Source organism: Leptodactylus fuscus, chromosome 4 (genome assembly GCF_031893055.1).
Source record: "Leptodactylus fuscus isolate aLepFus1 chromosome 4, aLepFus1.hap2, whole genome shotgun sequence".
Taxonomy (NCBI): Eukaryota; Metazoa; Chordata; class Amphibia; order Anura; family Leptodactylidae; genus Leptodactylus; species Leptodactylus fuscus.
In genome coordinates, this window is record NC_134268.1 from 27,999,395 (window position 1) to 28,025,178 (window position 25,784).

The window sequence follows — 25,784 nt, forward strand, 5'->3', positions numbered from 1 at the left end:
ATGTAAATTGCAATCAGGAGAATGGACGCGATGCCAGAGGGGGCGCCGGGGAGGAGGTAAAGCAGTGCCTGTTAAAGGGCTTCTCCCACCTAAGGCCGACTGTGCAGGCGAAGACTCTCCTGATGGGGGGGTCCGATGCTCCGTTACATTGATCATAGAGTAGCTTCTATCCTCTTTTGTGGCATCAATAGGGAACAGATGGCAGTCGGATGACACTTGGATGGCATCAGAGTACACTCCGCTATAAAATTTATCTCCCCCCTCAGCCTGCGCACTCAACCGTTTGCATACAGCCTTAGTCTCAGGTCATACTTTGCAGAAAATGTGCAGTTTTTGCTTTGCTTTTTTCCCAAAACAGATGGGGGAGTAGTTGGGAGAAGTTCCTTGAAGTGGATAGAGGTAAGAATTCTTTTAGGCTAAGTTCACACAGGTTTTTTTGGAGCCAAACCTGAGGCGGAGGCCGGTCCAAAAAACGTGTAGCCGCGACTGAATGCCGATGCACTGCACCGGCATCCAGTCGCACACTGCGCTCTGGAATAGGCCCAATGAATGGAGGGAGTGTCTTCAGGCCGAATCACGAGGCCAAACGGCCTGAAGAATGAGCACCTCGCTTCTTTTTCTGGGAGCCGGAACAAACCAGCTCCCACCTGAGCGGCTCCCATTGTTTTCAATGAGAGACATCTTTTTGGTCAGGATTTTTTTTAAGGCGGATACGGCCTCAAAATCCTGACCAAAAAAACCCTGTGTGAACTTACCCTTATAGTTACCATTCTTTTAGAATCCACTCCTGACTTTGGCTCAAAAACACAGCAAACTCTGCAACAAAAACATAACTTTTCTGCAATGTGTGGCCTTAGCCTTAAACATTCAAAGGGATCGCACTTGAGAGCCAGGGATTCCTTGATAGCAGATCTGGGGGTTGCAGGCTGGTTCATTGGACAGAAACTAGGCCCCATCCCCCCAAGTTGCTCCACCTCCTCTCCTGTTTTCACTTCTACCTACCTGTATCATGGGGGCTGGCTTTACTATATTCATCCCCCATAGTGGGAAGAGGCAGATCAACCCGGGGAATGGTGGGATTCTGACACCTGGGGTCCCCACTGATCCACTGGGGAAAGAGGGTTGAAGCCTTCAGATGAGCGCTTTACTGAATACCAAGCACAGCGCCGCACATATTAAAAAGGCTGGCCTTGGTATTGCAGTTCAGCCCATTCGTTACAACGAGAGCAGTGTTATGCTGCCTTCATGAACACGAATGGAAGCCAATATGGTCACGTTACAACCTGCGGGGTGCCAAAATCATGATAAGACATTCACCAAAAGTCCAGCGGGTTTGGGCTCCTGCTGACACTGTACCTAGCTGGTTGCAACGCAATCCCATTCACCTTCATTAGTTGCAATGCAGACAACGCAACACTGCGACTGTTGGATCTAAAATGTGTGTTTTGGCCAAATTGGGGTGACTGATGTGGGTCCCATCTTTGTTCGGCAGAAGACAGAGATAGAAAATGCATCGATCAAACATCTATGGCAACCAGAATGAACAGAAGAGACAGAGCTGGTGGCCACATCGCCACTGTAGCGGACAAGGCAGTTCCTTCATTCTGAGAATTGAGTTGCTGGATCTTAATGTCGTGCATCATAAAGTCATGGTCTACCATAGCAGTATACAATGGTAATATTCCTTTAAAGGGGTCAAATCCCTGTCGGGGTGCAAGCTTACATAGCGGCAGCCACATGCGCCCAAAGTCCTAAAAATGATTGCATAACTTTATAATAGGACAATCATAGGCGGCCACATGCGGGCGAGGTTTCGAACAGGTGTGGCTACCACAACATGAGAATGCACCTGTACCCTTTCTGATCACTAGGAAAGTATGGTGTCTCCTTGTCTCCGGTGCTCTCCTATACCTCTGTGTACAATCTGCTTCTAGGGAACCTATAATGATTTTTTTTTTTTTTGCAAATACAGCAGCACTTTTGGCATTGGTGAAACTCACGCTCCGGGGAATACATTTTGGAAAAGGATCCAAATACATATAGAAGCAATGAAAAACATGGAGCCTCATTTACAAAGAAGAAAGGAAGGGAAGAGCCAACATCTGCAACATACATGGTATCGATTAGGTTACCTTTCCATGGCCTCGAATCTCATGCCAGTGAGTTTCTTCACCCTGTGGCTGCCAGGAAACTGCCTTCGTAGTTCTTGTAGAGAAGACTTCAAACAAGCAGAGTGGGCACAGATTAGTGGTCGGCATTAGAAACAGACCTCTCCTTAAAGAACCTGACAGCCTTGATCATCACCAAGGGTTAAATAACGAAAAGGTACAAGATTCTCGTGTCTTACCAAAATGACAGATCATAGCGATGGGTAATAATAAGTGTCAGTGGTGGTCTGGGGAGCCAAAGGGGTACAGGCACTCAGCTTTAATTTGGCTTCCACTGAAGAATTCCAACATCCATGCTATACACTGCATTTTTTTGCATTATACAAATCAACACTGCTGTTGTTGTACCTTATTATATTAATTCCATGGTGCTGTACATTATTATATTAATTCCATGGTGAAGTACATTATTAGATTAATCCCATGATGCTGTACATTATTATATTAATCCCATGGTGTTGTACATTATTATATAAATTTTATGGTGCAGTACATAATGATATTTTATGGTGCTGGACATTATTATATTAATCCCATGGTGCTGTACATTAATATATTCATTCCATGGTGCTGTACATTATTATATTAATTCCATGGTGCTGTACATTAATATATTCATTCCATGGAACTGTACATTATTATATTAATTCCATGGTGCCGTACATTATTATATTAATTCCATGGTGAAGTACATTATTAGATTAATTCCATGGTGTTGAACATTATTATATTAATTCCATGGCACTATACATTATTATATTAAATTTAATGTGTTCGGTATTCAGTTCGGGGGGGGGGGGGAGGTCCCCAAGCAAGACTCCCTGAATGCAGATGTGAACCAGGCCTTAGCTTGGCTTAAGTGCCAGAAAACAGGTGAATAAAGGATGAAAAAAGTTGCAATTTTTGCACACAATTTGTTCTTAAATTTCACTCCCTGCACACAAAAGCGCCCTAACATCTATCATCTCTTGTGTAAGGGTGGTGCAGCAGGCCCTGTTACAGAAAATGGGGGACGTTCCATTGGAGGTGACAAACATGAACACCAGTGTTACTCACTGGGATCCGGCGGGACTCCCTGCTGTCTTTGGGTTTTCAGCCTGACGTCAGACTCCGCTGAAGCCTGCGATTGGGCAGCAAGACATAAAGACACATGATTGGGCCTCAACTGTGCCTGACGTCAGGCAAAAGCACGGAAGAGAAAAGGGAGCCACACCAGGGCCCAGGAAAGATAAGTAACACTGTTTAAGGTGGTAATCCCATAACTCTTGTTCTGCAGCCTGAAGGCTCTGTACTCTCTTCACTTCCTGGATTTCTCGCACATTGGTGGGCGGGGTTTCACTTGCTCTATCGGCTATGATCCACAGTATGACACTGATGTGGAAACTGATGTAGCAGAGCTGGATTTGAGTCAGCTTGCATTACATACAGAGGTACCAGACTCCTTATCTCAGCCCTTATCAGCCAAATTCAATTAAACCGGCTGATAAGTGGAAAAGCTGAAGATAGACCGCACAGTAATCCCGGAGCTCTCACCTCCCCCTCCCCTATATGAGGAGCTCTGTTGCTTGTCAGCCGCTCCCTCCCCCTCTGAGAGCAGGCAGCACTTGACAAATGAGCAGATAATCCCAAGGGCCAGTGCCAACAATGAAGTGAATGAATTAACATAGCGGCCAAACAAAGCAGTTTTGATAAAGCAATGTATTTAGGAAAAGCCTTATATCCACATAAACTAGCAGTATAGATAAGATGCTTGTTATGGGACAACCCGTTTAAGTTTGACCACCTTGGTATACCCATGTCACAGGCCTCAGCGGTGACTTTGGGTGCGCAACGCTACCCAGGAGCCAGAGAGAAAGCATCAGACATTGCGAGGAGGACCAAAGAGGTAAGGGAACGGAAATGTGAATGTAAATATTTTTTCTTTTGTTTTTTTTTTTTACACCTCCGCTTATTATACTTGGGGGTCTGAAGACACCCCACAGTCTACGAATAGCAGTTTTGGCTTGGCCTTGTTCGATCCGAACTAAACGCCACCATGTTCATCTATACACCATATCAGAAAGGCTTACATTCTGGTTACATATATGACAAGGTGACCTGGACCAGAAGGTAAGTCTCAGACCAAATTTTTGTCTCCTGTCACTTTTAAGTTGGGCTCCTGCATTTTTGTTGACACTTGAGCTTGCCGAAAATGTTCTGGATCTGCAACAACTTGGAAAAGGTCTGGGTAGTTTTTAAGTTAAACAAATCCTGGGACATTCTTGGACAGAGAACAGAAAAACAGCGCACGATGATGAAAAAATATGATAAATATGCATGACATAACCACACAAACTTAAACACAGAGCGGCATGGGCCGGAGAGGCGAGGAACATGTCTGAGAACATGTGCGGCAATGTTTAACTGGGAGATGGATGTGTAGGGAGAAAATCTCCGCTGCAGCTTCATTTCAAAAGATTAGACCGTGAGCGAGCCGAAAACCAGAAAAATATGGTAGTGCTGGCAAGACTTTAAAAACAGGGCACTGAAAGGCGCTCGCAAAAAATAATTTAGGGGGTGGAAAAAAAAAAGCAAAAAAAGAAATCATTCAAGAGACATGCAATTTGTCAACAGGGCTTACAATACATCTATCACATAATAGGTCTGCTTGGCTCTTTTCAGAACGCCAACAGGAATGAATGGAGAGACCTGGGCATGCAAGGCCACCTCGCGGGGTGGGGATCTCCGACTGCATTCTCAAGACACAGATAGGGGTCCCAGCTCCTGTGGTTATGCCATAAATGTATGAGGTGAGAATATCCTTCAATGATCGCTTTATAAGCACAATATCTAACTGGTAAGAGAGAGAACTTTGCAGCTTTTCACGGCTGCACAGTTCTCACTCTGAATTGCCTTGGACTGCATCACAATGAAACCATACTCTTCTATACATTTGGGTGCTGAAGAAACAATTCCATACAGTATGCTAACAGTCCCAGAATAAATAGCAAGTGGATCACATCCTCCATGTGATCTTAGTCCACATGGCATGTTTACAGTACCCTGGCATCCAAAGTACATGCTCAACACTTCTGTGGTCCTGCCTTAATATAAAAATCCTAATTTATGTACCTCTAGAGTAGACCCTGTATACAGAGTGGGTGCATCAGTGATGTCAAGGGTCACGTCAAGGGCCAGCCAAATCCTGCTCTCAGCATCATACAGGTAAGAGTTGTCAACCTGACGTGACCGCAGCAGCCACTCTATAAAAAACAGAGCAACAGAACTGACGGCCATCCGAATGTGTCCTTTAGACGGAATGCCATGGTATATGTTAGCTCCACCCAACATACCATTACAAGTGGATAAGGGCAGGTTCATACCTGCGCCCGGTCTCCGCTTTCGGCAATCCTGCTGGGTTTCCGTCTTTTGCCCCGCGAAACTGGACAGGGGACGGAAACCCGGAAGTCAGTTTTCAAACCCATTCACTTGAATGGGTTTGCAAAGTGACCGCCCGTGAGCATCTTCTGCCTCTCCGCAGCGAAACCGTTTTTTTCTTTTTTTAACCAGACACAAAGTCCTGTATGTCCAACTTTGTGTCCAGTTAAAATAAAAGCGGTTTCGCCGCGGAGAGGTGCAAAACGCTGATGGGTGGTCACTTTGCAAACCCATTCCGATGAATTGGTTTGAAAACTGACCGCCGGATTTCCGTCCCCTGCTCAGTTTCTCAGGGCAGAAGACAGAAACCGGCGATTGCCCAAAGCGGAGACCGGGCGTTGGTGTGAACCCGCCCTAACATACCTTTAGCTTACTGCTCATAGTAATACATGTGCTCAGCATCAAAAACAGTTTATTAAAAGGAAATTAATAAAATAAACTGTATCTATGACTTACCATTGCTATATCATCACGGCCACAATCCAAGGCAGCGACCATCACTTGTTCATGTATAATCCATACTGTGCAGAAAAGACATAAATGGAGATGATCAGTGACGAAGCCCTCTGCTCTGGACAGATTCTGTACTTTCACCTCTCACCTCCTGGGGCACATGCCGTGTAATACCGTGAATTCAGCGCACTGTCAGCTTTCATGTTCTGTACCCCCGGCGAAGAGCTATCGGTGCAGGTACCGTAGCTCTTCACCGTCAGAAGGACGTTCCTGACAGTCAGTCATGAACGCCCTTCCTCACAGCAGCGCCCATAGCGCTGTGCTGTGAAAGTGGGGAGGAACGCCCCCTCTCCTCCTGACAGACTAGTACTGGGGGGGGGAGGTTCCTGAGCATTATCACTGGGCGGTAAGCAACGCCCCATCTCACAGTACAGCGCTATGGACACTACTGTGAGGAAGGGCGTTCCTGACTGACTGTCAGGAACACCCTTCTGACAGTGAAGAGTTACGGTACCGGCACCGGCAGCTCTTCACCAGGGGCACAGATCGGGAAAGCCGACAGTGCGCTGAATACAACGCACAATCGGCTTTCTAGCGGTATATAGAACTGCCTGTGCCCCGGAGGTAAAAAGTCCTCTTTAAAGGGATTGTCCCGTCCAGTTCTCTTTTTTACTTGATGGACTATTCTCAGGATACACAGCCCGGCAATACGCACGCAGTCGCATGCATTTCACTTTACTACCAGAAGCCCCATCTTCCGATATGAGGAGAAGTTGCTGATCCAATACTGAGCAACTATGCTAAAGACAGGACAATCTCTAAATCTTAGAAACCCCCTTTAACTACGATATAGGACAGAGTCTGAGAAATACATGAGTACCATTTACATCTTATTCATCCATTCCAACAACTTGGACAAGGTCTTCCCTCGTCGGCTAATGCCAATTATAGGACATGGAGGCCAAAACATGTTCTTTGAAGACTTAACAATAAATACTCTGTGATCCTAAATAGGAATTTGCGTCGGTCTCTGTGTACTGTCCTAAACCCGTGGAAAAGTGTAAGGAACGGTGGAAGGAAAAACAAGGTAAGAATCAAAAGGACCTGCTGGAAAGTCACATAGAAACAATGAGGTTAAGGCTAAAGGAAATCAATCCCAAGATCAAGTAGGATCTACGGTGTTAGAGTAAGTTTGGAAAGTATGCGGCCCGGGCGGGCGAGAGGGCCCTTATCTGCCGTCCACATCTATGTATATATTCAGGAATGACTACAATGTCAGAAAGAAACAACTCCTTCAAAAGGACTCGCCGTCTTTCTAGGTCTTACCCCAAATGAAAGAGAAGGTTTGTACAGACTTTAAAGGAACACTAAACATAGAAAATAGACAAAAAGAATTTAAAAAAAAATCCTGCAATCCCTCCCGTAATCTTCAACTGTCTTTTCATCTTATGCGATCTTACAATTAAAACTAAAAGTATTCAAAGAACTCTTGTCTGTGTGTCCCAGGAGCTCAGCCATGTCCTCCTCCTCCTTTCCTGTATCTGGCAGTAAGACAACTGGCTGCAGCAGGAGCCTCCCCCCGAAAATGTAACAGATATGCAGGACACTTTTGTTCTCTGCAGTCAACCCAACTAATCTAATATCGATAACCTACCCTAAACTAGATCATCAATGTAAAAGACCTGGAAAACCGCTTTAGGATGAATGTCTGGGAATAAAACAATGGGAGGCGTGAAAAAATGCGGATTTTGTGGCTGATTTAGCAGAGGAATCCGCAGCTTGAGACTCTCCCAAAGCCAATGCAAGCCATTCTGCCTCATGGAGCCGGCGGCTGGAAAATAAAGAGGAATTCCTCTATATGAATGGCCCCTTAACAAGTTGCCCCATCCAATTCAAAATCAGAAGGACAAAAAGGACAACAGTGGACAAAGACAAGACAGGACAGGAGACGGGAGGGGGGTGGGGGGACACCAATAAGGGAAGACTGGTAGGGGCTCAGTGGACCACTGATTCATATAGCCTGAGTTGTCCAAAATGCGTCGCGCAGGATCAAAATTTCTAATAGATCCTGAACCTGGCACCAGAAAGGAACCAGGGAAGAACAGGACCAAAATAGGTGGTAGTTATGAGCGGGGCGAGCAGCAATCTGGAATGGACCTGTCAACAGAATGGAGAAGAGCTGGCGTGTGGTGCCAATGCATCAGCATTTTGAAAAAAATTCTCTTTATGAACGACGCAATTCGAGGTCTTAAACCCCCTATCCCAAATGAGGGATCAACCAGCGTCTGAGATGGGTTGACCCAAATAGGTCTCTCATCGGGACATATAGGAATGCTTGGGTAAGACCTCAGGAGTGGGGTTCGATAGAAGGTGGTATATGTCCGAAACTAACCCCTGCGTTCCAGTACGAGCTTTGCCAAGCCTCTCAAACACCGTAGGGGTGGGCGCAGTTAACCCCCGAAAAACCGAAGAGGCATAATGGAAATTGAATATCCGCTGAGTCCTATTTAAGAGAATATGATTGAGCCCCTATGATGTGTATGGTATCGTGATGGTGCTCGATGAAGAAGCCGTAGCGATCAGCCGATCCTGCAAATAATTCCTTGAATTTGGAGATAACCATCCTGACCTGAAAGGGCCACCCGACCAACCAAAAGAGATTCCCTATATAAATCCCCCATTCCCAGAGGCCGGCATCTGTGATGGATATAAATGGATCCTTTACTGATCAGTGGACCCCATGCAGAAGACTTACTATGCTCCCCAACAGAGAAGCTTTAATCTGGTCTTGGATGAAGGATGGAATATTTGGCTCAAAGAAAGCATGGAGTCATCTCCCAAATTCCTATCATGCCTTAATGGGGGGCTCGCCCCAATATACATTGCATGGTTAGTCAATCCTGCCACCATTCATCTATGGTATATGGACACCTTTACACACAAGATCATGTCTCATAGTACTATGGGGTCTCTAGAGAGAACGTAGGATCACCAGTAGACCAAACTGGTAATCTGGTACTAATAAAATGAACGTGCTAGAACTATATACGTAACCCCCACCTGTGCTGAAAATCCAGAGCTGAAACTGTCCCAGACCTGTATTCCCTAACCAGTCTTCTATGTTAGAAAATCAACATTTCCATCTAAATTCCCAACTAAACAGCAAAGCAACTATTTTTTTCTCTGGTTTTCTTGAGAATAGAAAAAAAAAAAAAAATACGCTCATGTTCTGCCAAAGTTCACAGCTTCGGAAGATAAATGAGCTTTTACTATTGGAACTCTGTTTAATATTGTCTAAAGGTACCAAATAATAGTGCCGTGCCAAAGTGGGTCGGATTTCCTATAGGTTAGGTGACCATTTCCTGGAATATGTTATTCTTGGAAAGCTCGCAGCTCACAGGAGACCTAATTATCAGCAGAACGCAATCCTGCCGAGACCGAGCGCGAGGTACCCGAGCAAGAGACGAAATACATAACAAGTGCTGCGAGCGCCGGCTTAGATGACCCACTGAGTGATGACAGCGCAGCGAGCCAATACAAAGTAGCCGGCTCTGCCAAGCAGATATTTCACAGATCTGTCATAGCAAACAAACCGCAATTCACGGGACAGCATGGGGTCCAATATTGGTTATGTACAATAGACAGCATGGGGTTCAATACTGGTTATGTACATGGGACAGCATGGAGTCCAATATTAGTTATGTACAATGGACAGCATGGGGTTCAATACTGGTTATGTACATGGGACAGCATGGGGTCCAATATTGGTTATGTACATGGGACAGCATGGGGTCTAATACTGATTATGTACATGGGACAGCATGGAGTCCAATATTGGTTATGTACATGGGACAGCATGGGGTCCAATATTGGTTATGTACATGGGACAGCATGGGGTCCAATATTGGTTATGTACATGGGACAGCATGGGGTCCAATATTGGTTATGTACATGGGACAGCATGGGGTCCAATATTGGTTATGTACATGGGACAGCATGGGGTCTAATACCGGTTATGTACATGGGACAGCATGGGGTCCAATACTGTTTATGTACATGGTACAGCATGGGGTCCAATATTCGCTATGTACATGGGACAGCATGGGGTCCAATATTCGCTATGTACATGGGACAGCATGGGGTCCAATATTCGCTATGTTCATGGGACAGCATGGGGTCCAATATTCGCTATGTACACGGGACCCCTCCACAGAGTGAGAACTTATCATGTAAGGGATATATGTTCTTACAGTAGACAAGGTGGATCCAATGAATTGGTAGGGATTCAGCTAAGAGTTATACCAGGAGTCACATGTCTGGGCAATAAACCACTTACAGGCCTTTAAAGACCAGGGGTTGAGTGTCCAAATAGCCCAGTAGTGAAGATGTCCATTCCAGTATAGGGCGGGTCCACATCCGCGCCCCTCTCTCCGTTTTGAGGTTTCCGTCTTCTGCCGACAGAAGACGGAAACCTGGCAGTCAGTATCCGCTGGGGAGCGCCCGTGAGCGTCTTCTGGTCTCCGCGGCAAAACCGTTTAGTTTTTTTTTGTTTTTTTTTAACTGGACACAGTTAAGTCCTGCATGTCTGACTTTGTGTCCGGTTAAAAAAAAAACTGGTTCCGCCGCGTAGAGCACAAAACGCTGACGGGCGGACACTTTGCACACCCATTCAAGTGAATGGGTTTGAAAAGCGACTGACTGTTTCAGTCTCCTGTCCAGTTTCTCGGGCAGAAGACAGAAACCAAAAGCGGAGACCGAGGCGCAGATGTGAACCCGGTTTAGGGTCCCAAATCACCCTGACAAGTTCCCTGTAGGGTGCTATCCTAAGTGTCTATCAGCAAAAGGAGCCAAAAACTCAGTAGGACACCAAATAAGCAAAAAGATATAGGCACACAGGCAGAGGTAAGGGCTGGCAGCGTTCTTCCACTACAATAGACAGGCAGAGGTCAGGGCTGGCAGCGTTCTTACACTACAATAGACAGGCAGAGGTCAGGGCTGGCAGCGTTCTTACACTACAATAGACGGGCAGAGGTCAGGGCTGGCAGCGTTCTTACACTACAATAGACGGGCAGAGGTCAGGGCTGGCAGCGTTCTTACACTACAATAGACGGGCAGAGGTCAGGGCTGGCAGCGTTCTTACACTACAATAGACAGGCAGAGGTCAGGGCTGGCAGCGTTCTTACACTACAATAGACGGGCAGAGGTCAGGGCTGGCAGCGTTCTTACACTACAATAGACGGGCAGAGGTCAGGGCTGGCAGCGTTCTTACACTACAATAGACAGGCAGAGGTCAGGGACGGCAGCGTTCTCCCACTACAATAGACGAGCAGAGGTCAGGGCTGGCAACATTCTTACACTACAATAGACAGGCAGAGGTCAGGGCTGCCAGCGTTCTTCCACTACAATAGACAGGCAGAGGTCAGGGCTGGTCTTGTTCATTCACAATAGTAGACAGGTGCTTGGTCAGGGAAGGCAGGTAGATGTAGTCACTTGTATGGGATTACTGGAAATGATGAACTATGACCCTGGGTTTTTTCTAATAGGCCTACAAAATGAATGGATTGCAGGAGTAGGGATCCCAGCAATTTGCAACGTATACACTTGTCCTATGTGTAGGGAATAAGATGTTTGAGTGCAAAGCTTTTGTAAAGGATAAATTTTAAAGGGAGTTTATCACTGGGATGATTTGAACTAAACCAATCTTCATGTAGGCTTTAGAAAGGCTATTGTAGGCAGCATTTTTTTTTCAATAATGTTGCGAGCATTTTCGTAAAAGTCAGTTTCTTTCTATGCAAATTAGCTTTCATGGAGCACCAGGGGCGTTCCCTCCTGTGTTCCGAGCACCCTTACATCATTGGCCTGGAACTATACCCCCCGCTCCCTTCTTGATTGTAGTTGAAGCCTCCTGTTCTTTACTACCTTCTTACACGAGTAGGGGTACTGCGCCTGCTCGGGTAAGAAGTCGTTCAAGATGGAGCATGCGCTGTATGGCTCGGCCCACAGAAGTGGATGAACTTACAGCATATGATCTGGCTGCCATCTTGGATTTCTTCTTGCACGAGCAGGTGCAGTACGTAAGAAGATAGTAAAGATCAGGAGGAGGCTTCAACTATAATCAAGAAGGGGGCGGGGATGCAGGTTCAGGCCGATGATGCGGGGGTGCTCGAAGCAGCGCTCAGTGAACACTAACTTGCATAAGAAGAAATTGGCTTTTTCATGAATTAAAATTTTAAAAAAATTCCAAATATAAACTCTCTATAAGGTGGAGTCCATTCCAAAGAAAAAGCCCTATTGAAAACATTAAAAAAATAACAGGTGCCATGTAATACTGCCATATGGACTGGAGTGGTTATGATGAGACAACTAGAGATGAGCGAGTAGTATTCGATCGAATACTTGCTGCCATAGGTATGCATGTAAGCGGCCGAACACCAAGGAGTTAAGCACCGTGAATATTCAATGCGCTTAACTCCTTGGTGTTCGGCCGCTTACACGCATACCTATGGCAGTGAGGTATTCGATCGAATACTACTCGCTCATCTCTAGAGACAACCCTTTTACCTACAATATCTCTGCCAAGTCTACAGTACGCAGAGCCATCTCTATAAGCCTGAGGCAGACGTTACATCTAACAATAGATCGTCCTAAACCTGGACCCAATTTATTACCTTTTTTGCCGACACAACATTCCTGCATTTAATAAATCCACAAGGGTCACAGAATGAGCCCCTCATGCCCGGCCGCAGCACCTGGAGGATTGTAATTCCAGGCAGACCTGTTCAGGATCATCATCGTCTTACTATCTGGGGAGATTTGCAAAAATGGCGACTCCCTAGTGTGACCCTGTGGACCATTACCTAGCAGACAGAGGGCCTCATTTCAGGGTTCGCTGACTTTCGATAGGTTGGGGGGGGGGTGAGTCTCTAAGCGCTCACTTACACTAGTCCTCAAATACTCTGGTTGGAAACAGTCAACTATAAAAGAGCAGATTTTCATTACAAAAAAAAAAAAAGGCAAATTTCATCCTTTTTGAAAGCATTTGGAAAGATCCGCAGCCATGGACGGTAATGAGAAACACACTTTTTTATTACCGCACGTAAAGCTCTGGGCTGCTCACAACCCCGTTCCTATATAAACTTCTCTTGACACCAATTGAAAAAAAATGGAGTCCCCTGTGGGATATTACAGCTGAACAGGTGTTCCCCACGCCGAGCCTGAACTGATGGATACAGTAAACTTACTATCGTCTCCGAGTTTGGCCGCGTGCTCGTTTATCAACTCTTCGCCGACTTCGATGATTTGCTCGCTGTTCCTGTAATTTTCCTCCCGCCAAGTTTTCATCTTGTCGCGCATTTCTGGAAAGGAAACGTCAAATGTTACACCTAGATGGACGCACAATAATAGAAGGTACAGAACAAGTCTATTAATCCGGCATCCGATCATCATCCGATACTCTGGCACTTGGGTGGCAATACCTGGATGACACAACCCTTGATGTTCTAGTCTTACCCATATCCTATGACTCCCCTCCTTCCAAACCCCATAACACTTTTATTTTTCCGCTCTCAAACCCATATGAGGTCTTAATGTTTGCAGGACAAATTTTTCTTCATGATGCCGCCATTAGTTATTCTGTATAATGTACTTGGAAGCTGGAAAGTAATTCAGAATGAGGTGGATTTCAGAAAAAAATTGCATTTGTGCGACTTTCTTACGGGTTTTGTTTTTACAATGTTCACTGTGCAGCCAAAATGACATCCCCTGTATTCTGTGTTTCATTACGATTCCGGGGATACCAGATTTCTATGGTTTTATTTACATTTTAACCCCTTAACAAAAATCCAAAACTGTGTTTAAATTTTTTTTTTCTAAAAGTCACCATATTCCGACAGCCGTAACTTTTTTTATACGTCAGTGTACGGGGATTACTAGGACGTCTTTTTTTGCGGGGCTGGGTGTACTTTTTAGTTCTACCATTTTGGGGAATTGCTTTTGCCTTGATCATTTTTTATTCAAATTTTTATCAGAGGCAAAACAGTGAAAAAATCCGCGGTTTGGCACTTTTGACTTTTTTTTTTTTTCCCCCGCTACGGCGTTTACCGTACAGGAAAAATATTTTTATAGATTTGTAGAGCGGGCGATTTCGGACACAGGGATACCTAACATGTATGTGTTTCACAGTATTTAACTACTTTTAGATGTGTTCTAGGGAAAGTGGGGTGATTTGAATTTTTTAAAAATATTTTTTTAAAAACTTTTTTTTTCCATTTGTTAGACTCACTAGGACAGGGGTGCTCACACTTTTTGAGCATGTGAGCTACTTTAGAAACTGACCAAGGGATAAGATCTACTACCCACTTCTTGTGGGCGGGGGCGGGGCGGAGCATGAGAGCAGGAGACAGCTCTCCGGTGTCTCCGGTGCGGGGCCGCCGCAGCCCTGACTGCGAACGAGTGCAAGGTCCCAGCCTGCCAGTGTCCGGAGATGATTCTCAGCCTGCGCTGTCAACAAGTAGACACCGATCCCGTGATCAACCGGTAGATCGCGATCGACGTATTGGGCACCCCTGCCCTAGGGGGTCTTGAACCCCAGGGGGTCTCATCACTAATACAATGCCTTACAATGCTAATGCATTGCAAAACACCGGCCATTCTATTGCAGGCTACCTAGTGTAGCCTACAATAGAAGCGATAGAATGAGAGACTGGGGAGCCTTCTCAAGGCTCCCGGCTGTAATAGCAACGAGATTACTCCGGGTGCCGGCAATCACAGAAAAAATGGCGACACCCACGCACCGCCAGGAGAATGGCACCTCAGTCAGTTTTGACCGAGGCGCTGGAGGGGTTAATGCCCCCGATCAGTGCAGGCACTGACCGGGGGGCATTAGCGCTGGATGTCTACAGTATAAAACAGTAGACACCCCGCGGCTATGGTGGCCGCCCGGCTTCCGAGCCACCGCCATAGTTAAACACCCGGCATGCACCTTACTAGTACGGCGGATGTCAGGAAAGGGTTAAAGGTGGAATCTGCCTGAAGATAGGTCATGTCACTTATACTGAGGAAAAAATCTGCTACTGACTCGCACTGTAATAAATAGGAGGGTTTTTTTGAGGCGGATTTGGCCCCCAAAACCTCCTGCAAAAGAAACTAAGTGGCCGTGCCGTTCTCTTGTTAGACGTCCATATCTCCTGACCCCTGTTCAACAAAAATATGACTCCCCCACCCCCACCCCGTCCCCCCGGGAGCCATAAACTGTGATCTGTCCCGTTGATAGAATAGGAACATATAGTAATGGCATAGAGCTAGGAACATGGTATGATGAAAAGGCTCAGGACACCAAAATATTACCGAGCGCAGAGAGAAGGATTTTCCATGCAATATAACATCAGACCAACAAACCTGACAAGGGCGTCACTGACCAGGAGAGATCTCAATTCTCCCATAAAGCGGTCAGGATTTCTATTCTGAAATTTCTTCAACCCAACCCAAACCACTCTAGGGTAGTGACTCCAGAACAAACGCTTGTGGACACAAGGACCCCGACTGAACGCTATGGATATCAGCAAGTATGAGAACATCACGAAACTACACAGAAAATAAACCGTCAGCCGGGCCAACGCTCCCTACCGACCAATAAACTGGCGCCGGCTATGGCAGGCCGACGCTGTGCTATCGTGGAGCTCGCTTTGCTGCGAACACATTTCTCACCCAAATGTGGAATTAGTAATTCTGGTAAATCCGGAAAGAAAAAAAAAAAAAAAAAAAACACGAAAGACAGAAGGATTTCTCTGAGGACTAGCTAGAGAAAAATCTCCTCCTAGCACATCACTTTCTGACACCTTCTACTAGGCGAGTGCTTGTCTGATGAAACATCTGCACCGGACAGGAAATCCGAGGTGTGAGAAACTCAGACACGGCTCGCTAGACTAACACCCAAAAACACCTCGGCCAAGGGAAAGTCATCGAGACGTATCGAATGTATAAGGTGGCAACAAACTATACCAGGAAAGAGAATGAAACACTCTGGAGATAGAGTATGGGTATGGCTGCCGAGCATTGGGAGAGCAATACAATATATAAAATAAGGGAGCAGAACCTGAGCCACTACCTTGGCCTAAAATAGATGCAAGTGGTGTATTTACACCACCAGTGAGTGCGACAGGGTCACCACTGCCATTCAATACAGAACAAAATATAAAGTCATTACTCTCACCCACAAGGCTCTCCATAATGCCGCGCCTCCATACATCTCCTCCCTCATCTCTCTCTACCGCCCAACCCGTGTTCTCTGTTCACTCAATGACCTAACACTTACATCCTCTATTATCAGAACCTCCCACGCTCGTATACAAGACTTCTCCCGAGCTGCACCACTTCTCTGGAATGCTCTACCCCGGACAATCAGATTAACTCCCAATTTCTACAGTTTCAAGCGATAAAGACACATCTTTTCAGACAAGCCTATCCCAATTCCTAATGTAAACCTTTCCACAGTTAGAATTGCTAAAACTAACCATCCTCTGTTCCCGCTCCCACATTACCCCACAGGACATGATTCTTTATCGGACTTACCATAACTTTATATGTCCAGGCGCCATCTGCACATTATAAGACACGGCTGGTGACGGCTCATACAGCTTAGTAACCTCCATCACATAAATGGCTGGACCCCTGTATAAGCAATCCTGCCCCTGCTACCTCCTGTGTCACCCCCTCTACCTCATAGATTGTAAGCTCTTGCGAGCAGGGCCCTCAGTCCCGCTGTGTGAATTGACTATTTCTCTGTAATCTATATTTTTGTCTGTACTTGAACCCTACAATTTTGACAGTGCTGCGAAATATGTTGGAGCTATATAAATAAAATGTATTCTTCTTATTAGTATTTCTGCCAGCTTTGTGGTGTAAATGAGGACAGGAATCTGCATTAGCTATGATTGAGCATGGCTCTCTACTGAGGTGCCCAGCAATGTGCCTGATTCAGGTGAATGCTTTGCGGTCACAGTGGACATCCAGACCGTGCACCATACACAATGGCCGTGATGAACTCCCCCACTGGGTTATCCCAACCACTATTTTCCTAAACTGGGCATACACAATATGGATTTCGGCTGAGACCACCTAATCTAATGTGTATGGAATCCTCTCAACTCCCTCCAAGCCGATAATACGGGTGATACGGATCAGACCACCACTGGTGTATGGCAGCCGCTTCCTTCCCTCTCCCAGGTCAGAATATATGAACACCCAGACAAACTGAACATTCATGTACCCAGGCAAGCCCAATAGCTGTCGGGTGGATTAAACTTGGGCTAGGGTTATATCTGAGCAGGGTGACGGTTCTGATTCGTCAGACAACCAGAAAAACCATAGACCACAGAAATAGCAGACACGAATGGAGCCCAAGGGACCCCAGAACAGAGGTTACATAGTTACATAGTAGATGAGGTTGGATGAAGACATCAGTCCATCAAGTCCAACCTATAACCCTACAATACCTACAGTGTTGATCCAGGGGAAGTAAAAAAAAAAACAAAAAAAACATGAGGCTCATGCCAATTGCCGCATTTCAGGGGAAAAAAATCCTTACCGACTCCAGGTTGGCGAGTAATTTTTTTTTTTTATTTTACCCCACACCTTTAAAGACGTTAAAGAAACACTTAAGTGTCAGATTATTGTGGAGGACCCAGTGGTTGTACCCTCCATCGACCTGACACTTAATGCGGACAGTCCCATTCATCACTATGGGGTTGTCAGACACTGCAGTCCTAGCAGCCCCATAGCAGTGAATGGAGCACTGATCATGCAAGTGCCCTGGCCCCTCATTTGGTCTCTCTTTTTCCTGATCACTAGGGGACCCGGTGATCTGACACTTATTTCCTATCTGTGGATAGGGGGATAGATGTCTCTAATGGCTATATAACTCCTTTAAGATACTAGCCTTTGGAAAGGCATGACTGGACTGTCCAGGGTGAGCAAAGATTGCAGATTTCTTCTGGAAACAGCGCGATAACTTGGCACAGGTTGTATCTGGTACTGCATTTTACTATGAACTTTAAAAGGATTCTACCATTAAAATCAAATTTTTTGTCGATCACACATAGGAATAGCCTTAAGAAAGGCTTTTCTTCTCCTACCTTTAGATGTCTTCTCCGCGCCGCCGTTTGGTAGAAATCTGGGTTTTCATCGGTATGCACATGAGTTCTCTCGCAGCACTGAGGGCGGGCCCCAGCACTCAAACAGCACTGGGGGCATCCCCAATGCTGTGAGAGAAATCTCCAGCGCCGCCTCCATCTTCTTCTGGAATGCCCTCTCCCTGCGTCTTCTTCCGGCGGAAGCTGCGTGAAGAGGACGTTCCTGAAGAAGATGGAGGTGGCGCTGGAGAGTTCTCTCACAGCATTAGGGAAGCTCCCAGTGCTGTTTGAGCGCTGGGGCCCGCCCTCAGTGCTACGAGAGAACTAATTTGCATATTGAAAGAAAACAGAGACTTCTACCAAACAGCGGCACGAAGAAGACAACTAAAGGTAGGAGAAGAACAGCCTTTCTTAAGCCTATTCCTACGTGTGATCGACAAAAATAAAAAATGTGATTTTAATGGTAGAATCCCTTTAATGGAGGTAAGCTGCAATACTGGGCACAACTCCTAGGCAGATGAATTTCTAACCCTGGATGACCCCTTTAAAGATGAGGCATTGCTGACACAGCGCTCCTCTTACCTGACGTGACCCGCGTTATGTCCAAGCAGTGTAAAACTACCGTAGGTGCGGGGCTATAACACATAAGGGATATTCTTGTACATCGGATCCATTACCCAGATTAACGTTAGAACAGCACTGAGAGCAAAACCAACAATGTTAATTGCGGCCGCTACTTAGGATGGCATTAGGAGCTTTGCTAAACCGGATTTTCTTTCAAAGGGAAGCGCTGGTGATGTTCCACGCTGAAAATTTAGTGCTCCCAGACTTCCTTTTGGACGTTGCAGCTTCACGTCATTATTTAGCCTGGCTCCCGGCTTGTTTTATCTGGTTATGAATATTCCATCGCTTTTGTGGAAAGAATATTCGCTGTTATTTTTCAGCCGTAATTAAAGGCTCAGGGATTTTTTAGGATGAATAAAAGTTTATGGGTTGTGATGTTTATAGTGACAGCGTAATACAGATCACCTGTTCCTGGCCTGCGGGCCGATGGCGAGCCATGGACATGCAGATACAGCGGCAGATGTTACAGCCTTACAAAGGTAGCCCTGTTCTGTCCGCTCTCATATTGTAATAGTCGTGGGCCTCAAATGCAAAGAAATGCTACAAAGAAAATTCCCGGTTGCATCCTCTGCTAAAAATATACATGACAAGCAACATGGCGGTCAATAGAAGAGTTACTCAAATTGTCTGCTGGCTGTCGTAATGGGGCGGGGAGGGTTAAGGTAAAAAAGCTTTAGGTTACATGCACACGGTGGCTCAGTGGTTAGCACTACAGCCTTGCAGTGCTGGAGTCCTGGGTTCAAATTCCACCAGGAACAACATCTGCAAGGAGTTTGTATGTTCTCCCCGTGTTTGCGTGGATTTCTTACCATTGTACAAAGACATACTGATAGGAAAAAAGAAATGTACGTTATGATCCCTATATGGGGCTCACAATCTACATTAAAAAAAGAAGGCCCCCACGGAGGTGCATCAACCTGCACACCCGGCTGTCTGCATGACGCCTCACAAATATCTTGTCTGCCAATTTTGGTGATGTCAACAGACAGAATTGGTTGAATTGATGAGGGCTTTGGATGTTAATGGGTTATGCAGGGAAATGAACAGGTTAGGCCCGGTTCACATCTGTGTTCGGGAAGTCCACTGCAAACCTATCCGCATAAAAAAGCGGTTACCTTAGGAAACCGGCGGACCCCCATAGACTACAATGGAGTCCATTTGGTTTCCGCACGAAAAACGCAGACAAAAAAAGTGCTGCTTACAGCGCTTTTCTCTCCGCATATTTCATGCAGATAGAGGGAACGAAATGGCCCAAATGCAAACGTGAACAGGGCCTTATGGGTATATTCCCTGCACTACTAATCGTCATACCAGTTCGCTGTTGCCCTCATCTTAACTTTGCAGAGTGCTACAGGGAGACAAATCTGTTTCCTCTGCTGACACTCCAACTCTCGGTCACATGACTACCCACTTTACTCCACGTATGAGCGGTACGAGTAGTCGCTGACATAACAGAGAGCAGGAGCACAGGCAGAAGAGACTGAGCACAAAAGCTTCTAGTCTCCAGTGCTCTGAAAACTAAGAACAGAGGCAAAAGTGGGGCCTGTATATATATATATATATATATATATATATATATATATATATATATATATATATATATATATATAAAATACGCACCGGTAAGCTTTTTATTTCCCTGTATAACCCCTTTAAATCCAGGTCAAAATCCCATAAAGACCCTAATATCTCATCATAGTACAGGTATTCTGGTGCTACCCCAAGGAAGGAATGCTAGGCATCATGGGTAGGAAATGGTTTCCTTTCCACTGTAAACAAAGGAGTCTGTCAGCTGACAAACCAGCCACATGGCACTGCAAGGCTGAGTTCACACAAAGTTTTATGGCCCGGAATTTGAGGCAGAGGCCGTTTCAGATTCCGGACCAAAAAAAAAACGGTAACTGTGACTGGTTGCTGGTGCACTGCACAGTCGCGGCACTCCACTCTGGATTAGGCCCAAATGAATGGACCTAGACAGAAGAAGGGAATGTCTTCAGACAGACATCCGAGGCTGAATCGGCCACGACATCCACCTGAAGAATGAGCATGTCGCTTCATTTGTCCGGGAGCTGGAACGAATGAAGAACTGACCGGATTCCACCTCAAAATCCTGACCAAAAAACTCTGTGTGAACCTTAGGGACATTATCCTGAGCACCGTCAGAGTCCAATAGTTGTACCATTTCCTTGATAAAGACATTTTAGAAATAATACAAATAAGGCTCACGGGCACTAGGGGTCTGCCAGAGCCTCTGGATTCAAACCCTTATCAATATGTTGGCACTACATAAATATAAAATATTGTTTTCTTATTATGCAAACCAGAATACAGAGCCCTTAGAGATCTGATCCCCCTCCCCCCCGGCACTTGAACCTCATTTGCCTATTTATAACACAGCTTTTACAAGAAAATAGTGTATTCAAAGGTATGATAATTCTCAGTATAAAGTCGCTGTAGCGAGGGTTGATAGTGTTTACTGGTGACAGACTCCCTTCATCCATTAGTAACCGACGTACAGACTTACTACGTCACTTGCAGTGGAATAATGAAGGGTCTCCTGCATCCTCAGGCACCTGCTCCTAATTAATCCTGGGAATTTCTCCCCTTAGATGTCGCAGTAAATAGCAACTGTACCATCTAAGGGGTTTGTGGAGGTGGGGGGCTTCTTCCTGGAGACCTCAGAAACCTTGCGACAAGATTGCAGGGGTCTGATGCCTTTGCATTGCAGGGCCTAATGAAAGCCCCCAGGGCTGGCTATATACAGTCCTATTAGGCCGTGCCAGGATCCAGACAGTTAAGACAGTGTCCCATATATTTCGGACTATAAGACGCACCTAGGTTTCGGAGGAGGAAAATAGGGGAAAAAATTTTGAAGCAAAAAAGGGTAGTAAAATATTTAACAACATAAGTAACATATGGGAGTTGTAAGGCCATACTGACAGGTGTCCCTGCAGCTGTACGGGGATGCATAGGGCGTCTTTTTTGCGGGGCCAGATGTGCTTTTTAGTTATACCATTTTGAGGAATGTCTACTGCTTTGATCACTTTTTACTCAAATCAGAGATGAAACAGCGAAAAAAAAACAGCAGTGTGGCACTTTTGGTTTATTTTTTCACCACTGCGACATTCACCCTGCGGGAAAAAGATTTTTATAAGTTTGCAGACTGGGAATTTTTGCACACAGGGATACCTAATGTACATGTGCTTCACTGTAATTTTCTACTTTTATATGTATCCTAGGGAAAGGGGGTGATTTAGTATTTTTATTTTATTTTTATTTGCCCCCTTCCCCCCCATGGAGCTTCTACCTGCAATCATTTGACTGCAAGTCCGATAGACTGTAATACAACTGTATTGTAGTCCATGGGAGATTCTATACATTACTAGTGAGGTTGGGCATAGACCAGCCTCAGTAGTGATATTACTATGACAAGCCTGGGATCCCTCATAAGGCTCTCGGCAGCCACAGAAATAGGTCAGCTCCTGTGATCTCGCAGTGCAGGAGCCGGCCTGCAACTTGAACCGGACCCAGGGGCTACTTTTATACGTTAGGGACTCTGACCTAGTAATGCCCGCAATCAGAGTGGACTCTGATCGCAGGAATTAGCTCCGGGTCTCCGCTGTACATTACAGCCGAGACCTCATAGCTATGGTGACCGCTCTGCAAAAGAGCGCCCACCATCATCTTTATAGACCTAATAGATAACAGTGGATGCTGGGAGGTTCATAACACTCAGCCCACGGCCTCTAGCATCGCCCCACTCTTCCCGCTGCAGGAACCCAATGATGGCAGGAGTGGGGCGATACTGCAACTGCTCCTCCCCCGCCAAAACACCTCACCACATTCGGATTATAAGATGCACCCACATTTTCCTCCCAAGTTTTGGGGAAAAAAGTGAGTCCAAAAAATACGGTAATATATTACACTACAAAAAGGTAACAGTGCATTATAAAAGCGATCAGAAGGTCAAAAGATAAAATCAAGCTAAATGAAGCTAAAATCACTAAAACACAATAATTCCCCCAAGCCAACACGTTTAATGACCAACAAAGCATAAAATGTCTGAGGAAAGCCAAAGTAATAGCAGAGGAATGCCACAATCTGTCCAAAAGGGGACACAGCTAGACACAATGCCAATATCCGGATCAGATATCAGAGACAAATAAAAATGTAATATACATATGATGGAGGAAGGGAGACCAACAGGATCTAGTGGATCTCAATCTCTACTGCTCCTCAAAGAAGGATACCGTATATACTCGAGTATAAGCCGACCCGAATATAAGCCGACCCCCTTAATTTTACCACAAAAAAAACTGGGAAAACTTATTGACTCGAGTATAAGCCGAGGGGGGAAAATGCAGCAGCTACTGGAAAATTTCAAAAATTAAAATGGTTTTTGGGTGCAGTAGTTGCTGGGGAAGGGGAGGGGGTGTTTTGGTTGTCTGTCTGCCCCTTCCCTGAGCTTGAGGACTGAGTTTTTTTTCCCCCCACTTGGAATTCAGCCTGGCTGATTATAGGGTATCTGCAGTGCTCCTATTAACCCCTTCCCGACGGAACAGGAGCCCTGCAGATCCCCTATATTCAGTAGACCGGGCACTGTCAGACACAGGGATACCTAATGTGTTTGTGTTTCACAGTCATTTTCTACTTTTATATGTATTCTAGGGAAAGGAGGGATTTACAACTTTTATTTTATTTTTTTATTATATTTTTTAAAGCTTGTTATTTTTTCACTATTCTATGGGAGATTCTATACATTACTATTGTGGCTTGTCATTGCCCCCACCCCCAAAAAAAATAATTTTTTTTTTCTTTCTTTTTTTTTTTGCTTGACTCGAGTGTAAGCCGAGAGAGGCTTTTCTGTACTTAAAAATTCGGCTTATACTCAACTATATACAGTAATTCTACCAACCTTTCTTTCTTCACCATGATACTCCACAGAAGACCTGCCATAGAATCTCATCCCTGTAGACTGTAGATGGGCCTAGGATTGCCTGAGATTTTATGGGAAGGTCCAGGCTCTCAAAAACATCCTCTAATTTAGAAACACCCATCAAAGAGACACAAGATACCTGCAGAGATACCATGAAACTCTGCCGGGTATGGCACTGAGGGGAACAAGACTAATTTAGCCCAATACTGCATTGAGAATGAATCTAATGATGCAATAAGGACTAACAAAGAAGTGAGGACCAACGTCAGCTGGAAACTTGTGTATTGTTGGCAGTGGGAATTCTTTCAAAGAGGTAGCATCTGCAAACGCTATATATAGTTGAAGATTGTAGTATAGTCAACACTAGGGGGCGTAATAGTGAGCGCATACAATGGGGATAGCGGCAAACTTTTCGGGTCTCCCTTCTCGAGGGAAAGGAATCAAAGATCTCAAGGAGTGTTCTTGCCCGAGCTCTTGCTGCCTCATATGATAGACTAACAAGAGACAAGACATGAGAGCCAAAGTCCAGTCTAGAAAGGAGGATCCACAGATACTGCCATTGATGGAATCAAACACTTCAAGGGAAAGAAGAAACCCTGGAGTCAGGTCATGTCAGGCAGACGCAATATTAAGGAGAAGTGTTGGATAAAATGTTAATGGCTCCTCCCAGCAGGAGATCGGGGTGAACGTGTGAGAAAATGTCAGTCTTACATGTCTAATTTCATCTCACGGTCTCCATAAATCTGGAAACTATTACAAGAATCGCAAGACTATAAATATTACATTCCCGTAATTCACATAATGCTCAAGATATTAAGAGAAGATAAAGCAGACGCGGCTTACCTTCCCAGGTCACATCAAACATGTCAGAAACTTTGGCCATGGTCTGTAAAAAAGAAATAGATAAATAATTTAGTCAATCAATCATACTCCATCACAGAAGGGCATATTATAACTCCAGCTGATCAGCAGGGTGCTGGGGGCAAATGCTAAATAGAGATGAGCAAGTACTATTCGAAACGTCCGTTTCGAATAGCACGCACCCATAGGAATGAATGGACGCAGCCGGCATGCAAGAGGTTAAGCGGCTGGCCGCCAGCAAAGACGGCGTACCGGCTGCGTCCATTCATTCCTATAGGTGTGTGCTATTCGAAACGGACGTTTTGAATAGTACTCGCTCATCTCTAATCCTAAACAATCTAATATCCTAAAAATCATACTAAGGACAGTTTATCAATATTTTAGCCCCAGAACACCATTTAAGCCACTTTTATACTTGGCACATGGAGTACCTGTGAGCGTGACACCACACAGGGACTCCCGTGTCTCCATGAGGCATATTTTCCGCTAAAGCTATAATCTGCATTCACAGGTTTAGGTTTTTTCATGCAATTTTTGAAGCCCAAATCCAGGGAGCCCCTGCGAATGCACTAACTGATTACAGGCTTTCTCGTATTACTGGTCACACGGTAGCCCGCAAAGCTGTGTGGCCAATAATGGCCAAGACCCCACATTGTGGAAACGCAGCATTTTTTTTGTTGTTGTAGATTTTGCTGCAGATTTTTAAAGCCAAAGCCAGTAGTGAATTTAGGAAAAGTGAAACCTCTAAGAGCGTCCTATATGTTTTACATTCTTTTTCAAGCCACTCCTGACTTTGCCACTCAAAACGCTGCAGCAAAATCTGCAACATGGAGACTGAGGCTAAGGTCCCATGGGCCGAAAACGCAGCGCTAAAGTGCTGCAGTAATAATCGCGGCATGAACGCATCACGGTTCTTCCCACAGTGCTGTGAACAGAAAGTTTGCGTAGTTTTCCTCCGTGGACTTTCTGTTACAATTATATCTACGGAGAAGCCGCTGGCGTTTATATAGATATAATTGACATGCTGCGGTTTTCGCATGAATCCCATCCACTTTGCAAGTACTGTAAAACACTGCGATTTTTCCCGCCGCATGAAGTTTGCTGCATTTCGCGCCCGCGGGGCCCTGGTCTTAGCCTTAGGTTTGGCCACGAGGTTTACAGTCTCTGCAAAGTGGACTAGAAAATTCCATTCACACT

The 25,784-nt window shown here is 45.3% G+C and overlaps 1 protein-coding gene across 2 annotated transcripts in view; it reads right to left on the reverse strand.

The window, feature by feature from the left end:
- Window positions 1–25,784, reverse strand: part of EMC2 (ER membrane protein complex subunit 2) — a 57,096-nt gene that overhangs the window by 29,179 nt on the left and 2,133 nt on the right. For both annotated transcript variants that reach the window (XM_075270280.1, XM_075270279.1), the window contains exons 2-5: window positions 24,570–24,612; window positions 13,280–13,393; window positions 6,042–6,106; window positions 2,133–2,218 (exon numbers count right to left, since the gene is read on the reverse strand). In XM_075270280.1, the coding sequence (XP_075126381.1) occupies window positions 2,133–2,218; window positions 6,042–6,106; window positions 13,280–13,393; window positions 24,570–24,609 (305 nt within the window). In that variant the 5' untranslated portion in view covers window positions 24,610–24,612. The remainder of the gene's footprint in view (window positions 1–2,132; window positions 2,219–6,041; window positions 6,107–13,279; window positions 13,394–24,569; window positions 24,613–25,784) is intronic.